The sequence below is a fragment of the Lepisma saccharinum genome, chromosome 3 (assembly GCF_977018435.1).
Source record: "Lepisma saccharinum chromosome 3, izLepSacc3.1, whole genome shotgun sequence".
NCBI classification, from domain to species: domain Eukaryota; kingdom Metazoa; phylum Arthropoda; class Insecta; order Zygentoma; family Lepismatidae; genus Lepisma; species Lepisma saccharinum.
The window spans coordinates 71,776,360-71,792,929 of record NC_139231.1 but is presented as its reverse complement, the minus strand read 5'-3'; the positions used below and the strand labels follow the sequence as shown (position 1 = coordinate 71,792,929).

General features: G+C 38.2%; 1 protein-coding gene across 2 annotated transcripts in view; it reads right to left on the bottom strand.

The window, feature by feature from the left end:
- The window catches only part of Ndg (Nidogen), a 98,897-nt gene that overhangs the window by 76,072 nt on the left and 6,255 nt on the right, over positions 1 to 16,570 (bottom strand). The window contains exons 1-3 of one of the 2 annotated variants that reach the window (XM_083118764.1): positions 7,945 to 8,064; positions 6,236 to 6,372; positions 4,211 to 4,352 (exon numbers count right to left, since the gene is read on the bottom strand). In XM_083118764.1, coding sequence (XP_082974890.1) covers positions 4,211 to 4,333 — 123 coding nt within the window. In that variant the 5' untranslated portion in view covers positions 4,334 to 4,352; positions 6,236 to 6,372; positions 7,945 to 8,064. Of the gene's footprint in view, positions 1 to 4,210; positions 4,353 to 6,235; positions 6,373 to 7,944; positions 8,065 to 16,570 lie in introns of those variants that run through there. The other variant, XM_083118762.1, reaches the window with a different exon arrangement.

Sequence of the window (16,570 nt, the reverse complement as noted above, 5' to 3'; positions counted from 1 at the left end):
TCTAGCAGAGATAGATCAATCAATCTCAAATGTCTAATTATTTTCTAATCACAATATTTATTGTTTTGTTGAAGCCACAGTTCATATGCAAAACTTTTTTTTCACGCGCTTCTCGTCCCTCGGTGCGTTCAGCAGTCTAGCTCGCTCTTTCTCTGCCTCACACTTCCAGGTAGAAACGGGTTTTCGAAGGGAAAAGGAAGATTTCTGCCTCTACCTCCCTTGCCCCCTCGACCCCACTCCAATGGTTTAAAGGCCCTTGCTTTCAGGTCCTCCAGTCTATCTCCTATAGGACAGATAGGGGATTGGATTCCCTTTACTTCCTTTGTAAATCCTAAAAAAATTTCTGCAGTACTTCTGTTCTCTGTATTAACACTACTTTTTACATGATGTACAATATCTGTATGTATAATATGGGATGTACTTTTATTATTTATGCAATTGGGACGTCTTATGTGCAGACAAAAATTTTATGCTCTTTTTAAAATATGGAATATATAATGATTAAATAACAAATATTTGCTCACGCTCATTCTTGCTCTCGTTTTAGTAGTGTTTTATTTAAATATACTAATCTCTTGGCCTCCAATAAAAAAAATGGATAAGCTAAACAATCATAAATACGGATGTATTTATTTGGGCAAGTGAACCGCATTCTAATTCTTGTTGTTGGTTTGGTTTATTTTACTTCGCTTTTCTGCCACATTTGGTTATCGCGAAAATGAGGATGAGTGATGATATGATGAAACTGATGAACAGACCTCACAAAAAACAATTCAGGCTGGAATTCGTGACGACCATGCATTTTTGTTCTTATGTGTTGTACTCTGCCTGCAGTGAATAATGAAAAAATTAGAAATGAAAAATGTATCCCAGAACTGAAAAAGCCAAATGAATATCATTGAAGAAAGTAGAAAAAAGGTTTGTTTAAAGGTGTGTTTTGTTACCCATAGCTTTTTCTAGCTGTATAGATTTAATCGCAATAAGTAGCTAAGAGCTTGGAAAGTCGTGAGGGACAATCATAAACAGAGAATTCTAGGCACCTGATCTCAGTGTCCTGCAGATGCACTGGGAGGAAATTATTTGTATTTTCTTCTCTCTTCCATCGCTTTACCTAATTTCTGCCATGACGATGAACGTTGATTAAATTAAACGGGTGAAGAGTAGTTGCAAAGAAACACTCATGCAAAGCCCAGGGCTCAAGCCCGGATCCTTCAGTAACGAGATCGTGAGATGGGGAAATTAGGGAAATCAAGTAATGCAAACTTTCTTGAAAATACGTTAATCATATATAAAGATGGCATTTTAAAAATTCAATTGAAAATTACTACTCAGGAAAAATGCAGTTTACCCGATGGAGGTATATAGTGGTTCGGATCCCACATTAAACTATAGGTCTAGTCCCGATTAGCTTTTCTGTGTATAAAATGGACTTAAAATGTCAAATCAAGCATCATATCAACCAACCGTGGGGGAGTGGTTACCACAACGTGCTACAACACCAGGAGTTCCAGGTTTGAACCCCTACCTGGACATAGGTGTTCTCTGTGTTTGTCTCTTCATTAATTTTGTCGTATCATCTTCGCGATTAACCAAATGTATCAGAAAAGTGAATCAAATCAAATCATTCATTGATTGATTGTTTGATTTGGTTTATTTTACTTCGCTTTCCGCCATATTTGGCTAATCGCGAGGACGATACGATAAAATTGATGAAGGGACACACAAAGATCATCCATTGCCAAGCCGAGATTCAAACCCCGCATCTCTGGCTCAGTAGTCAAATCCAGAGGCCTGCACAAGACCTGGAGCAGACCCGTTCGCGAGACATCGCTCCTAAAATACCATGCAACCTGCGCAACACCCTCGCTTGAGCAGCTTGTATGCCCACCTGGCCAGATCATTCCTGGCAGGCATTGTAGACCCGCCGGGTACCCGCAGTCTTACGATACCTAGTAGGTCTCAGTTCGTTCTTTCCATCAACTGCAGACCCCTCCCTCTGCATGACGTAGTCGCTTCGAGTAGAAACTGCACCGGGCCCACACCGTTCTGCAGTGTTGCCAACTGCAATAGATTTTCACTACTTAAAAAAGGGAACTCAAAGCTTCGTAAGCGACATCACCAATGAAATGAGATTTACGAATGTTGCTACCCCCCCCCCCCACACACACACATTGAAATAGGTTTTCCGTGGCACAGGATCTATAAGTATATGTCGTAAACAACCAATATACGTATATATAGTGATATAGGGCAGGACTGAAACATGTCACGTTCGACGCTGAGGTCGCGAGTCGAACAACACACTGTTCTACTGCGAACACCAGGGCCGTAGCCAGCCAGGGGCATTGCCGTTACCCTCGTTTGGGGTGGGGGGGGGCAAGTACTTGGATAAACGTGGCAACAACAACAATCACAATAATAGTAATAAAGTAGCATGAAAGGCATTATTATCCTCATAAATCATGCAAAAAGGGGGTAGAAGTCGGTTCTCACGCATTTGTGTTGAAACAGGATTGGAAATATTTTTTTTCAACACGTCAATTTCACATTCGTTAATAATGGAAAACAAGCACACAAACTGTTTTTGAAAGAAAGAAAGTGCATGATAAATGCATTCCGAATGTACATACATATGGCATGTAAAATTTCCATCTACAATATTTTCTTTTCACATGGAGCGACGTATTACATAATCAATTCATCCAACTCGTAACAAACCAACATTAATAGCAAATAATATCACGGGCCGCCATAGCATTCTCTGTTTTAAAACTTTTCTCACTTAGATCGTTCGGCGCTCAGGACCGTCTCCCGCTACCCCTTTGCTATGGCATTGAACTTGATGAGACTGTATAATATTTTATAATATATTTCTACTTTCATAAAATTTAAAATCAAGGGGTTGCAATTACCCCTCCATTCCCCCTCTGCAGGTGCCCTTGGCCGTCTGGAAGGAAAATGCAAGTAAAATATGAAATTTAATTCCATCTTGAGTACCCTTTTGCCCTGCTACTCTTTAATTCTTCTAGCCTGTTTTTTCTTGTGCTTTAATGTTTGACCCCCCCTGACCCCTCCGCTAGACTTAATTTCCGTCCAAGGTTGTGAGCAATGCCCCCTGCCCCCCTCTGGTGCGCCACTGCGTGCCTGGTTAAGGCACCATGAAATGAAAAACAATTAGTTTTCAGTGAGGAGATTTTTGTTTGCTCGATCATTCATTTAGATAAATGAAGCTGTAATACTGCGTGCATTTCCTGGCAATAAGATAAAAACTGCTTACAATGAACTGAAATCACTAAGTATATACTGTAAATTCTCCTTAAAGCAGAGAGCTCCTCCTAGGACTTCGTAGGATTTAGAAGCTACGTAAGTAGGCAACACTGGCTGCAGCCATCCACGTGGTGATGAAACACCTGGAGCGACACGCTGCCGGAGAGCTGTTTCCTTCCAGCAGGTTTTGCAGGCGCCCGGGTCTTGTTAAATGCCCAGTTACCTTGTAAGCGCAGAGCGCCTTGAAGACCAAGAACCCGGGTAAAGACGCAAGTCGACTCGTTGCCGTGGGCAGGCGAGCAGGTATACCTGTCCTTGCGAGCAAGCGGGCAGTGGGTAGGTAAAAGGCAGACTATGCAGCCCTCTAGTCAAATCAAATGGTTTTTGATTTTCGAAAGTGGGTGGAAGTTATGTGTACAATTTTTTGTAGCCATTCCTAACTTTGCAATTTTTCCTGTATTTGACATTCTTCTTTTAGGAATACTGGGCCCTAAAAGGGGAGGGGGGATTATGACCTATTAGGCACGCCACTCATTGCTACCCCAAGTGTCGACGTCACCGCACGTCACTGCTATTATGTATATATTTTCACAATTGTGGAAATTATCACTGAACCCTGAGAAACATACATCAACCACTTCAGGAATAGTGTATAATTTAGTTGTGGATGTAACTTAATTATTTTACATTCTGACAAAGAGAAAACTTAATTCACAGCTAAGCACCTTCCCTGAACTCCATTCATGTAATTCAGATCTGTCGAATTTACTATGGCGAGAGGTCTAGTAGCATGCATGAATGGTCTAGATACCTAGATAAAGGGATGAGGCAAGAACATTGTGAGAATTTTTGAAAATGTATATGTGCAGGTATTCACAACAAAGTTTGAACCTGTCATTTCTACAACTATGTGTATTGCACAAATTGCAACAGAATAATTTACCTTGTCTGTACCTTGATCGAAATATCCAACGTCCTCCCATGTGACTATGAAGAGGCTTGTAGCAACAAAAGAGTTTCCCAGCAAGAATGCATTTTGAATGCTTTGGGTTGCCCTCTGCAACATGGTAGGGTCTTGCGTTTCCCTGAAATATAATCACATTAATTATACACCAATATTGCACAGTTATTAATAAGTTGAACTGATGCATTTAGTGCTCAGATTGAATAAAATTTGGAACATTTCTTTTTCCAATAGTTAGATATTTTTAACTACTTAGTAGAAGTCAGTTCAAATAATGACATTACAATATCAGTAGCAACTATTTAAGGTATATTAAAATCTGCTCACTCCTTTTCATTTTAAGGAATATAAAGTAAACTTACTGTTACAAAATTTGCTTTCTTTTCACATAGATATGGCATTCATGACCCTTTCAGTCTTAAAATAATGATGTTCCATTACTGAAAATTAGTACTTATTGTATACGTTGATATTCACAGAGGAGAGGAAATTTTCTTTCTCCAGTTGGGAACAATTTAGAAATCTAAAGCCTGGATAAGAAAATCCAGATGGTAAGACAGTCGCTACTCCCTCCTCTTCGTCCGTTCACTTTGAACAATGCGTACAACAATAACCCTGACTGCTTTCTCAGTGGTGGAGTTCTTTGAGTGGCTGACTTGGGATATCATCATGAGCGGTTGTAGGTGGTTTACATCCCAACCTGGCCATGGGAGATCTATCATTCATCCTTATCGTCACAATTAGCCAAAAGTGGCAGAAAAGTTATACAAGATTAGAAAAATACAATTAACTACACCATATAATACTACAAATGTTAAATGATTTTTATGTAGCTAAAAGTGTCAGCAAGAAAGGTGCTGTATTCAAGCAAATGCATGTATCCAGAAATTTTCTCATATTTCAATGCATTAAATCATAAAGTTGAGAGACTTTACTGTTATTGTTTCATACAGGAATTCCAATTATGAAATTATATGTAGCACACATAGTAAAGTTGTTCCAAAACTGTTAACAATTTTCTTGTTAAAGACTGCTAAAAGGGAGAAAATTCAGGGGCAGCTCAAGATAAAATTTTCACAGAGACAATGTTGGATTTTGGTGACCCTCTCCTAATTTCTACCTTGCCACCCCTTAACTTTCTGTCTTAGTCCCTCTAATTTCCACCATCCTTCAATAAAAAACATGGCCATGTTGTGTATTGACTGTTTTAAGAACACATTTATTGTAGGAATGTATTCATTTATTACCTACATAATGATATCATAATAACAGTAATCTCTTCCTTAAATTGCCACATCATTTTGCAATATACTTATTCTGTTAAGTAGCACTAGTTTCAATTAATTTTGTCCACACAAATTCAACTCTTTTTGATATAATCAGAAATTAGGTTTTGTCACTATTCAAGTTGGATGCTCCAATAATTTGGTGCCGCAGGCAGTTGGTACCCCTGGGAAAATCCATAACAAAATATTATCTTACTGAGGGAGAAAATCAAAAGGGGGGGGGGGAGCTTCAAATTTGTGAACTGGGATCTATCGGCATAGCAGGAAATTGTGACATCCTGATAATTTTGCACCTGGAGTTTATTTGACTTTTTTCCAAAGAAATAAATAAAGATGGTTTTGGAGGCTCCCCTTGATTGAAAATCGCTGATTACCCTACATATCCAGTACATTAAATTCTGAGGGTAGCATTTATGATGAATTGCAAGAAGTAATGTGTGTGATGATGCAAAGATGTTATCTCCTTTTCACTACACCATGTCATTAAGGCTACTCGGTAATGATGTACATGATCTGACTAGCACTACACTAAAGCAACTTTTATACATCAAGATCATGAGTCAACCACTGAACATCTGTCACATGAGGTGGCTGAGTGCTAAGAAATATAACTGTCACTATCCCTGCACACAATTCCACGATGAGTCATAAATGAGAATAGGAAATTCATTTAAAACAATATATTATGCATCTCACAAGGATAAAATAGCAGCCTTACTCATAATAAACTGTCCCTGAACCTCTTGTATCAACGTCTGTGTACAAAGGTGCAATCACAGGGTAGTCCAAAGGGAACTGAATGTTGAAGAAACTGGGGATTTCCGTCAGGAATGAGATCAGACCATTCGAATTCACCTGGAAAGAAAAGTATTTAAGTGCTACAATATTATTAACTTAATTTAACATAAAGCATAATTTTTAAATTTTATTCCTACTACTCCATATAATAGCTCTACTTTACAGGGTGATGTAGTTCTTCTCTTCTGCATTCATTCAAAGTTTATTGTAATAATAATAATAATATATCTTTATTTAGTGGGCGTTGTTAGTTTTAGTTTTACTGCATTGTCTCCATGTTAATCCATACAAGCACCCTCACCTATTCCTCAACTCAGACAGGTATCCCCCAGCTGGGAATTTCCACTTCGAGTCCTGCCCTTAATTTACTTAATTGATGACTAAAGGAGGACACACATTATGAACGGTCTACATGTTACTGTACAGCACAGCATAGAGAAGCATTAGCAATTTTTTTTAAAGCAAATCAAACGTAAAGTAACTCACCACAAAACGCCTCGTTCGGTTCTCTACACTTTGCTTCAGCTCGTACAAGAGCGAAACAGCTGGAATGCCCACCCGAGAATTAAAACCAGCTATTTGCCTTGAACGGTCAGTCAAATTTAGACCAGGCTCCACAACCACTACCATAAACTCCTCTTCTGAGGAGCTCTTTCCATTGCAACTGTTGGCTAGTCTTGTGCCGGGCCGACCGTTCATAATGAGCCCTGACCTATTGACACCCACTGAAAGTTGAGTTGGGAAGTTGACGATTTTTTGTTTCGATTATATTAGCCTGTTACAGGCTCGCTCTGCATGTAAATAAATTCCGCACGCCACTGTATTTTTCAACCTAGGAATCGAAGCATTTCAAAATATGTTTACTTGTAAGCTGGAAAATGGAACTCATTGTTGCCATATCGATGTCTACATTATCACAAATGTCTCTCGAGGCTTATCTGTGGAGCTGGCCCTTGACCTCGGCGGTTGCAAAGAATCCGAGAAGGTTATCGGTTGCCCACGAATAGACGCGGCTCTCAACTTTCTGAATGGGAGAATGTAGTGGCGTGGATTCTGTTGATAGTGTCATCAAAGTTTGAATGAACCGAAAAACTTAAGCCATTCTAAACAATAACAAGTTAGAGCTGCTGTTATAGCACCGATTGTGCAACCTCAATACACCCATGAGTTCCATTTACTTTACGTTTAACTTAATACGAATCACATTATTAAGAATATTTTAATATATTGGTTAATCTAAAGCTGAAGAATAATAAATGACACGTTTGTATAGAAAAACTACTTCATACTTCTAAAGCCTCTAATACATGAATCAACTTGTAGTGCTGCAAGCTAATATGGAAATAGTCTTAACAAAATATAAATAAACATTTTATTCTTTGAAATGCTGTTGTTTTCATCTTTGATTCCATTTCGCACGTACTAGTACGTTCCCATGTAGCCTGTAGGTATAAATTTTGGGCACAATTTTCTCTTATTTTTTCCATGTTGACGTGAGTGCGTCTATTTGCGAAGGTAAAGTGTGGTAGGCTATACTTCTATAACGTCAATAGCAATTAAATGACTTCCACTCTGTGTAGTTTATTTTATTGTATTATCTAACAAAAACATTAAACTATTTCTACTTACAGCTCCACTCTCCTGCTATTCACAAACTATGGGCTATCTAGACATATTCCGGATAAAATACGTAACTGGCATATCTTTCAAAACCTACATTCCTGCATTCCCTTAGTGGTCTCTGACTCATAGTTGTCCCATAATTGACGATTACTGGTCGGGATTCTTCTTGGATGTTTCCTATAGTCCTTCACTTGAACTGCATTCAATGCAATAACTGTTTTGTTTTTTTCATCCAGTTTTCAATTCCATAACTTTTACAACAGTTTCTTATCTTGTTTAAATAAATATTGCTCATCGTACTAATTTTAGAGTCAATGTGTAACAAATTCCACAATATTAATGAATATTTATCTTACGCAAGTTACGCGGTCAGTTGTATTGGTATGCAAAACTTAGAACTTCTCCAGTGTGTTTCAATGTAGACACGAAATTATAATACATCCTCATCGTTAATTCATTGGAATCTAATTAAACAATTAAGCGACGTTAATTGAATCCTCCAAATAAACAACAATCAAAGGGAGAAAAGTTTTAAGATAATATTACGTTTCAAAATAACAAAAGTTTAAAAAACAACTGAAATATTCGAAATTGTCAATAGATTTTTATTGTATCACAACCCTAAAAGCTCGATAAATCCTTAGCAAAATTCAGTATTTGTCTAAAGCTAGAATAGTCGCAAATTAAAGGTGTGTCTATATATTGCTGAATAATAGAAACAACGGCCTTGTGCACACAAGGTTAGGCTAGCTTCAGAAGTCCAGTGTTAGTTCGTGCGAGCGGCACGTAGACAAAAGGCCAATCGACAGGGAACGAGATCAGATCTTTCCCTTGAAAAGAAGCATCTAGGAGTGGGGACACCTGCACCTGGGAAGGAAATTACACGCCGAAGAATACCTGCTTCCCCAATTATGTGTTATTAACGTGGAAGACGACTGATTTGAGGGTGAAATAACGCCTTGATTGCATTACCTGGAAGTGACTGAGCACGCAAATTGCAGCTGGCTCAAATGGGTTGTAAAGGGCATTTCGGACGAAACCGGTACTGCTTTTCACGTGAGTTCTTGCGTGTGCTTTCTCTTGGCTAGTAGAACCATCTGGCGGAGGAATATGTAATACCCTACTAAGCTGTATAATATGCAATACCCCACGTTTGTTTGTTTGATACTTAATGCAAAAATAGGCTAATCGGGGCTGGACCTACAGTTTAAAGTGAGATCCGAACCATTGTGCAATGAGCCTCCAGGACCTATGGTCAGAAGTGCGATCCGAAAATCTATGAACCTCCACCTGGGTTCGAAGTAATACCCTACGCATGTGGATATTTTACTTCGGTACTTGTTTAAATACTTCACAAGCCAATACAAGAAGTCGGTGAAAACAATAGAATGAGGGACACCTTCTCTTTGGCTTTCCGATAAGAAAAGCTTTGAGAATTACATTTAATTTATACCGGAAATAAAAGAAATTCCGAATTGGAATTTATTGATTGCTGGTAGGCAGCAATATTCATGTACATCAACCTAAATGACTGCTTTCGATAGAAAACCCTAGTTTTAGTTGCCTATCAAGTACACCTGTAAACACCCCCGCTCCTCCTCCTCCCGTTCCTGCGGTAATTTGCATGACCATCTAACCAGAGACAAGACCTAGTTGTTTAGGGTTTTGTGTAAACTTCGTGTTTCATCCGTTTGGTATGTAGGTACTAGTGATTTTTGTCTTCCATTCTCAATACAGCGCTGAGGCTTCCATAGACCTATTAAAAAATTCTTGATAGCCTTCGCTAAATCAATGACATAGTCAAATGTCCAATATTCTGTTGCACGGTGGAATACATAAAATATAGGACTGTATCAAGGATTATATATATGAGGATAACCCAGCCCCATAAGCCATGGCGAACGCGGAGATCACTAAGAGGATACGGAAGTTGCAATACATACGCGGGCAATACATATAAATGGTTAGCAGAACATTCACAAAATAAACCTTGGTACTACTCATATAATCTTCCAAGATCAGTTATTATTTTTATAATACGTCTACGTACAGGTCATGTTCGCACTAATGATCATTTAGCACGATTACATATTACAACAAAACAAGCCTGCACATGTGGAGAAGTTAATCAAGATGCCACACATCTCTTTTTATAATGTCCTAATTTCGACAGAGAACGAGATAAATTATATAATGGTTTGCGTCGCCATGGAGTCCCATTCCCTACATCTCTAATTGCCCTGCTCACGGATCCCATTCCTCCCACTATATGGCTTCTTTATGGATATGCAAGAAGATGTAATTTGACGATCTAACAAACAGTATATATATGTTTTTCTTTTTTATTTGTTTTTTTTTCTTGTGAAAAATAAGTGCATTGTGAACTAAATATATTTTACAAAAAACTCAGAAAGATGACTAAAATCGACTAACAGTTGATAGGATCAAAATAGAAGAAGAAGAAGAATTATAAGGCCTTGGAAAAGTGTTCGCACAAGTCAATGGAGAATATGCTCAGTGTCCCATCCTGTAATAGATAATCTTTGACTGCATGTTTGACTCGTCACGGGTAGTGAACGGCCATTGGTTGAGATGAAATGACGTCAATACTTTTAGAGAACCATACTAAGAAGCAATGGCGAGTGAATAAGACGTGTTGTTGTTTCTTTGTTCAAAGAGCATTATCTTTGGTTATTTGATCAGCTTCCTCTCAAGATATGGCTTCCTCAGCCTTTCAAGCATTAGGAAAGTCCAAAGCGATGGCCAACGCGGACTACATAATACCACAAAATACGTATGTTCAGTACATCTTGTTTGGGTATCAGTGGCGGCTCGTGCATAATTATTTAGAGGCTCTGGAATCAATAATAATATTCATTATACGCAGGGTGGTATTCGACATGATACTGAAGAGGAATTTTCTCCTGGATACCGCTGCCTCTGGTTTCATATTTTAGCCTTGGATAATATCCAGATGTTTGGATAGAAGTTATTGAAATTATCCCCTTCGCTGGAAATTTTGCAAATAGCACATTAATTTGTCTAATTACTCTAAAAGGTAATTATTTTTTGCTACGAAGCCTAAATCATCAATTGCCGCTCAATGCAAGGATGCAATTTTAATAAGGAGAACATTGAATAGAAATCTTTATGGAAACACACTTCAACTTTTGAAAATGTACTACAAGCCGGAAACAAACTGAGATCATTACCGCACATTATTTACAAATTCGCCTTTGCAGAAGAAACAAAAAAGAAGTGCTCATGCACTGGACACCTACTTATACTCTGTCCCAAGAGTCTGTGGAGCAAACGAACAAAAGGAAGTCCTCTGGCCAAGTAGCGGCTCGAGTGAGCTCGACCAATGAACGCATGATGCGCAAAGCAATTGCATGGAGGAGCAAATGCGACTGCAGCTACCAGACGTTTTCAGCAGCGAAGATTTGGAGGCAAGGGATGGAAAGTAGAAATATAAATATTTCGTTCTCATTTCGACGACATGAAACCTACCAGGCGGTCGAAAAGGATAGAGTAGGAGCCACTCTGTAGCCTGCCTGCTGATCATACCGAGGGATTAGAAACGCGTGAAAAAGTGTGGCATATGAATCGTGGTTTCGACAATACATATTGCGATGCTGCTCAGAAGACAACCCATTTCACACACGCGCCTGAGGTTTATTTATAGACAGATTTGATAAAATTTCCTGCGAAACGTTATTTCTTGTTTACGATCATATACCACCCCCTTTTAGAAAAATCTGGGTATCTGTACCTAATATATAATGAAGTATTACGCTGTACTTATTTTCACATAACTGTTAAAGGCTTTGTTATAATACACGATTAAAATTTCACTCCATAACAACGTTTAATCAAAGTCTGTTCTAGCCGGCCTTCGTGGCGGAGTGGTTAGCACATCGCGCTACGACGCAAGGGGCCCATTCATTAATTTCATCATATCATCACTCATCCCCATCTTCGCAATTAGCCAACAGTGACTCAAAAGCGAAGTAAAATAAACTAAATCAATCAAAAAATCAATCAATCAAGGTCTGTTCTAGTGTATTTATTGTTTTAAAAATTGTCGTTTTAAGTGGACTTGGAAACAAGCTCAAACAAAATTGTCGTTTTTATTAAAACGGAGTCATTATCACAAGTATTGTAAATGTTTATAAAATAATAATAATAATATAATTTTTAAAATCGAAACATGAAACATCTCAGTTTCCTAATTTCGGTCACAAAATTTAGAGCAGAAAATATTCAAAATGCTTTTATTGTTGATTGTGTGGCTGGAGATTCTAGCCATGGCCCTGTTTGAATGCTAGTGATGTCAAATTTCACTTCACTGTTAGTGATTACGTTCTCATGGGAGTCGAAACACTGACCAACGAAAAGACTTGCCCTGTATGGATGCTAATATTTTACGTTATGAAAGTTGGACTCTTAATCTTGAAAATTGTATTCATATTCTGTATTCATATGTTGACGAAAAGTCTAAAGAAAGAAACTCATGATTTATCTCAACTCAATGTGACCTTACTCACTCGGTCGAAGTACAAGGTGACATCTTTACAGCCTTTGGTATCTCAACTCTTCGAATACCTCCAGGATTACAATGAAATGAACTTTTCATCAAAGAATCGAGGCAAGAGGATAAAACTCGCATTGTAACGTACAAATAAGCTGTAAAAATAAAAAAATATATACACTCAAATTGTGCAAAATAAAAATGACCATGAACACAATTATACACCTACATATTGAAATATTTAAGTAAGATGTTTCTTGATAAATATAACAGTGAATCCCCTACGTTTATCTTTAATATATGTAACGTAACGGGAACGAATTTCTTGCAAGAAACTTCAAACAGGATTCTTTTATTTGGCTGGGAAATGAAGTAGATAAGTATTCTCACCTCATTCGAACAAACAGAGGGGCCCCTGATAGCATAGTGGTGACGGAATCAGTAACCGGTGGAGGCACATAATAGTTCGGATCCCACTTTAGACCTGTAGGTCCAGTCGGGATTAGCCTATCTGAGCATAAAGTGGACATAAAACTTAAACGTTACAAAATGTGACTACTATCCCATGGATATCTATCCACCCACAGTGAGGATACCAAAATAGAACAGATGTATGGGATATCCAGTCCTCAATCTGACAGTTCGTCACTCTTCCTTTGCCTCTTTCTAACAGATTGAAAATCTTTTAAAAATAACTATTACCTCAAATGTTAAATGTAAAATACATATTAAGGTGTTCTACCTCGAAAAAAAATAAAAGAGAAAGAAAGAAACATGTCCACACGCCCATATTATCCGGAGTCGTTATTTCAGTCAGTCCACTTGCATATATCCGAAATCCAAGGACACTTCCCTTCAGTCATCTTGGTGCTCAAGAAAATAATCAGACGAGTAAATAACAGGTACGATCACACGATCAACAAAAAATAGGTCCTTCATTGACAAGGTTTCAGCAGGACGATTACCCTCCCTGACTCCCATAAGCGTGCGCAGACTAATTTATTTGGAGGTGCTTTTAGAAAATGTTTTTCAACCTCCAGGCCCTGCTTTCGATTGATTGATTTGCTTTATTTTACTTCGCTTTTTGTTCCACTTTTGGCTAATTTGCGAAGATGGGGATGAGTGATGATATAATGTAATTGATGAATGGACACTCACAAACGTCCATGCCCAGGCCGGAATTCGAACCTGGGACCCCTGGCGTCGTAGCGCGATGTGCTAACCACTCCGCCACGGGCGCCAGGCCCTGCTGTCAATTATACCGGGCCGGAAGAGGTTCTCCTGAAGTTTGTGACTTGTAGCCCGAGCTGGCAACCACCTGGAAAGATGGCCTTTCTTTTGGCGTTCACCATAGGTGGAGTTTCACTTGCGGAGGGGGGGGGGGACTAAAAGTATTCACGCTTATATGCATGCCGAAAATCATCACAGGCATTATCCTTGGGAAACAGGTGATCGCTCTTGTAATTGTGTTGACATCGAGTGCTTCTTTTATAATAGGAATAAATACGCTATTATAGACGGTTGTAGATTTATAAAATAACACATGTCTTCTTTAGAATAAGAACTATAATTTTAATATGGTGTAATATTAATGGGTAGTTATACCTTCATAGTAATGAACAAATTATAATGCTGAAATGCATTTGAAATTACTAGATATTGAAATAGTAAGGAAAAAAGGATAATTTTTCTACAACGAAACTTTGCATATTTCTGATTTCACTACAAGTTGCAATGAAAGCTGTTGAACTATCGATATTAAATTTCGTGAAGTGGTCTACAGCACGAGCAATGCGCCAGCTGTCTTCCGAAAATCACGTTTCAAATTGATTGGTAGAGTCTCCCTGATTGGCGTATAGGTAACGTCGTCGCCTTGTAATTACGGTTACGGGGTCCTGGACTCGATGCCCGGTGGAGGCACACAGTTGTTCGGATCCAACTTTAAACTGTAGGTCCTGTCCCGATTATCCTTTCTGAGCATAAAGTGGATTTAAAACAAGAACTCCAACTCACTCAAAGTGATTGGTGACGGCATCTAAAAGTCTGTAGTACACAATCCCTCTCCAATACTCTATTTAAGACCGTTTCTGTCTCTTTTTTTTTTCTTTCTTCTTATTTTCTTCTTGATGGTATGTTGCTCCAGTAGTTGATAAAACAGTAATAAAACAGCGAACTCTTTAAATCTGGATGGGTCGTTTTGATGAGCTCATGGGCATGTCAAATTCAATTTCAAAGTTTTGGCAGGACTTCTGAATATTGAAAAAATGAGTGATTTCACTAAAGAACTGCAGTGATCACCATTTAATAAAGGAATTACGCGCAACTAAATTAAATTTCTTCTTCATGATCGCAACACATTTACATTCACGTGACATTCAGGCGTGCATTTTCCCCACCAAAACAGGTATTCTTCTCAAATCTCTACAATGACAGTTAATCAAGGGGTTCCGGGTTCGATACCCGGTGGAGGCACATAGGAGTTAGGATCACACTTTAAACTGTAGATCCAGTCCATCTCTGTGTATAAAGTGGACTTTAAAACAAACAAATTCAATCAAAATATGACAGCTTCTGTTCTGAATGTGTAGGAAAACGCACTTGTAGGAACTTATTTTTTAAATGTTCCGTTTGTGTTAATACTGGACGCTTCTATATTGTTTGAATGTGACAGTGTTGTATCCATGCACTTCAAGGTGGAATATCAAGAGAGATACAATAACATTGATATATTTTCAATGAAACCTTGTTCGGAACATACTGTTCCCATAAAATGCACATTCACTATAAATTTTACAAAGAAAATAAAATATCATAAAAGCAATGTCTATCATTAGTGTGTAAAATAAATGCTGTTAAATAATTATAAAACATATCGCCATAATTGAATGTAGGTCCTGCTATATTAATCTACAGTGTACATACAGAATGGGTGGGAAAATGATCCCTGATTGCGGTGTGTCATTCATGACCACTTAGAGGGTGAAATGGCTCAAGACAGAGGGGGTATGAAAATCCGTCTTTCCCCTGTAAATCGCAACCTTCAGTTGTATTCTACAGTATATCAAATATAATTTGAACTTTTTTCCTTAAGTGTGACCGACACTCCACAAGAATAAAAGTTTCATGATGAATTTTCTTGTTTATGTGCAGTTTTTCTCCCCTAAATTATTTTGTGTAATGCCTCGTGCCTTTGGGGACTAATGTCCGGTTCTTTGTGGGGGGGCTTAGCACCCCTTAGCCCCTACCTAACTACGCCTATGGCGTTCACTAGCGATAAGAGGAAATGCTTTCTCGTCAGTGCTGGTGAGGATTCAAAGACTCACAGAGGATTGTTCCCGTGCAGCCTCCAAATTTGAATTTCAACGGTTGGGTCTTCCTCGAATTGCATGCAGCGGTGAGAAATTCAATTGCTCATATAATTTCTGTATTAATAAATTTGGGTGTACATTGTCGAATGCTTTACTGATATCTAGTGGAATAATGCCTATGTATTGCTTACCTTTACGATATGTCGCCAGTTATGTAACAGTTCATGCACAAGTAATAGGCTACCGCTGAGCGACTTTTTCTAAAAACAAACTGTCTGTCCGTCCAGCAGGTTACAATGCAAGTGTTGTTATAATTGCTTATAGATTACCTTCTCAAGAATTCGACTTAATGAGGAAGTTATTTATATAGGGCGATATTTATTTACTTGCCTCGCGGACCACCCCTCCCCCACCCCCTACTTTAAATATAGATGTGATTTCTACGTGTTTCCAACTATTGGGAAAGATACTACTATTTATTGGTGAATTAATTATATCGGTAGAGGTTTGGCAATTCGTGGAGCGAGCAGATACAGTATGCAATTACTTTAGGTTTAGAAGTATTTTCTATCAAATTTCCTTGCAGCCATATGAAAATTACCTTTGAATTTTTATTACGTGTATCTTGTTTGATACATAATTACTTTATTATGTAACAAGCACTATGTTTGATTATGTAGCTATAAAAAATTACACTTGTTACACATACAGCTTTAATTTCTTTTGTTTCCTTCTCCCCACTGAGTGACGTAATAAATTATTACGTTACAGCTGGAAAAAATTAATTCCATGT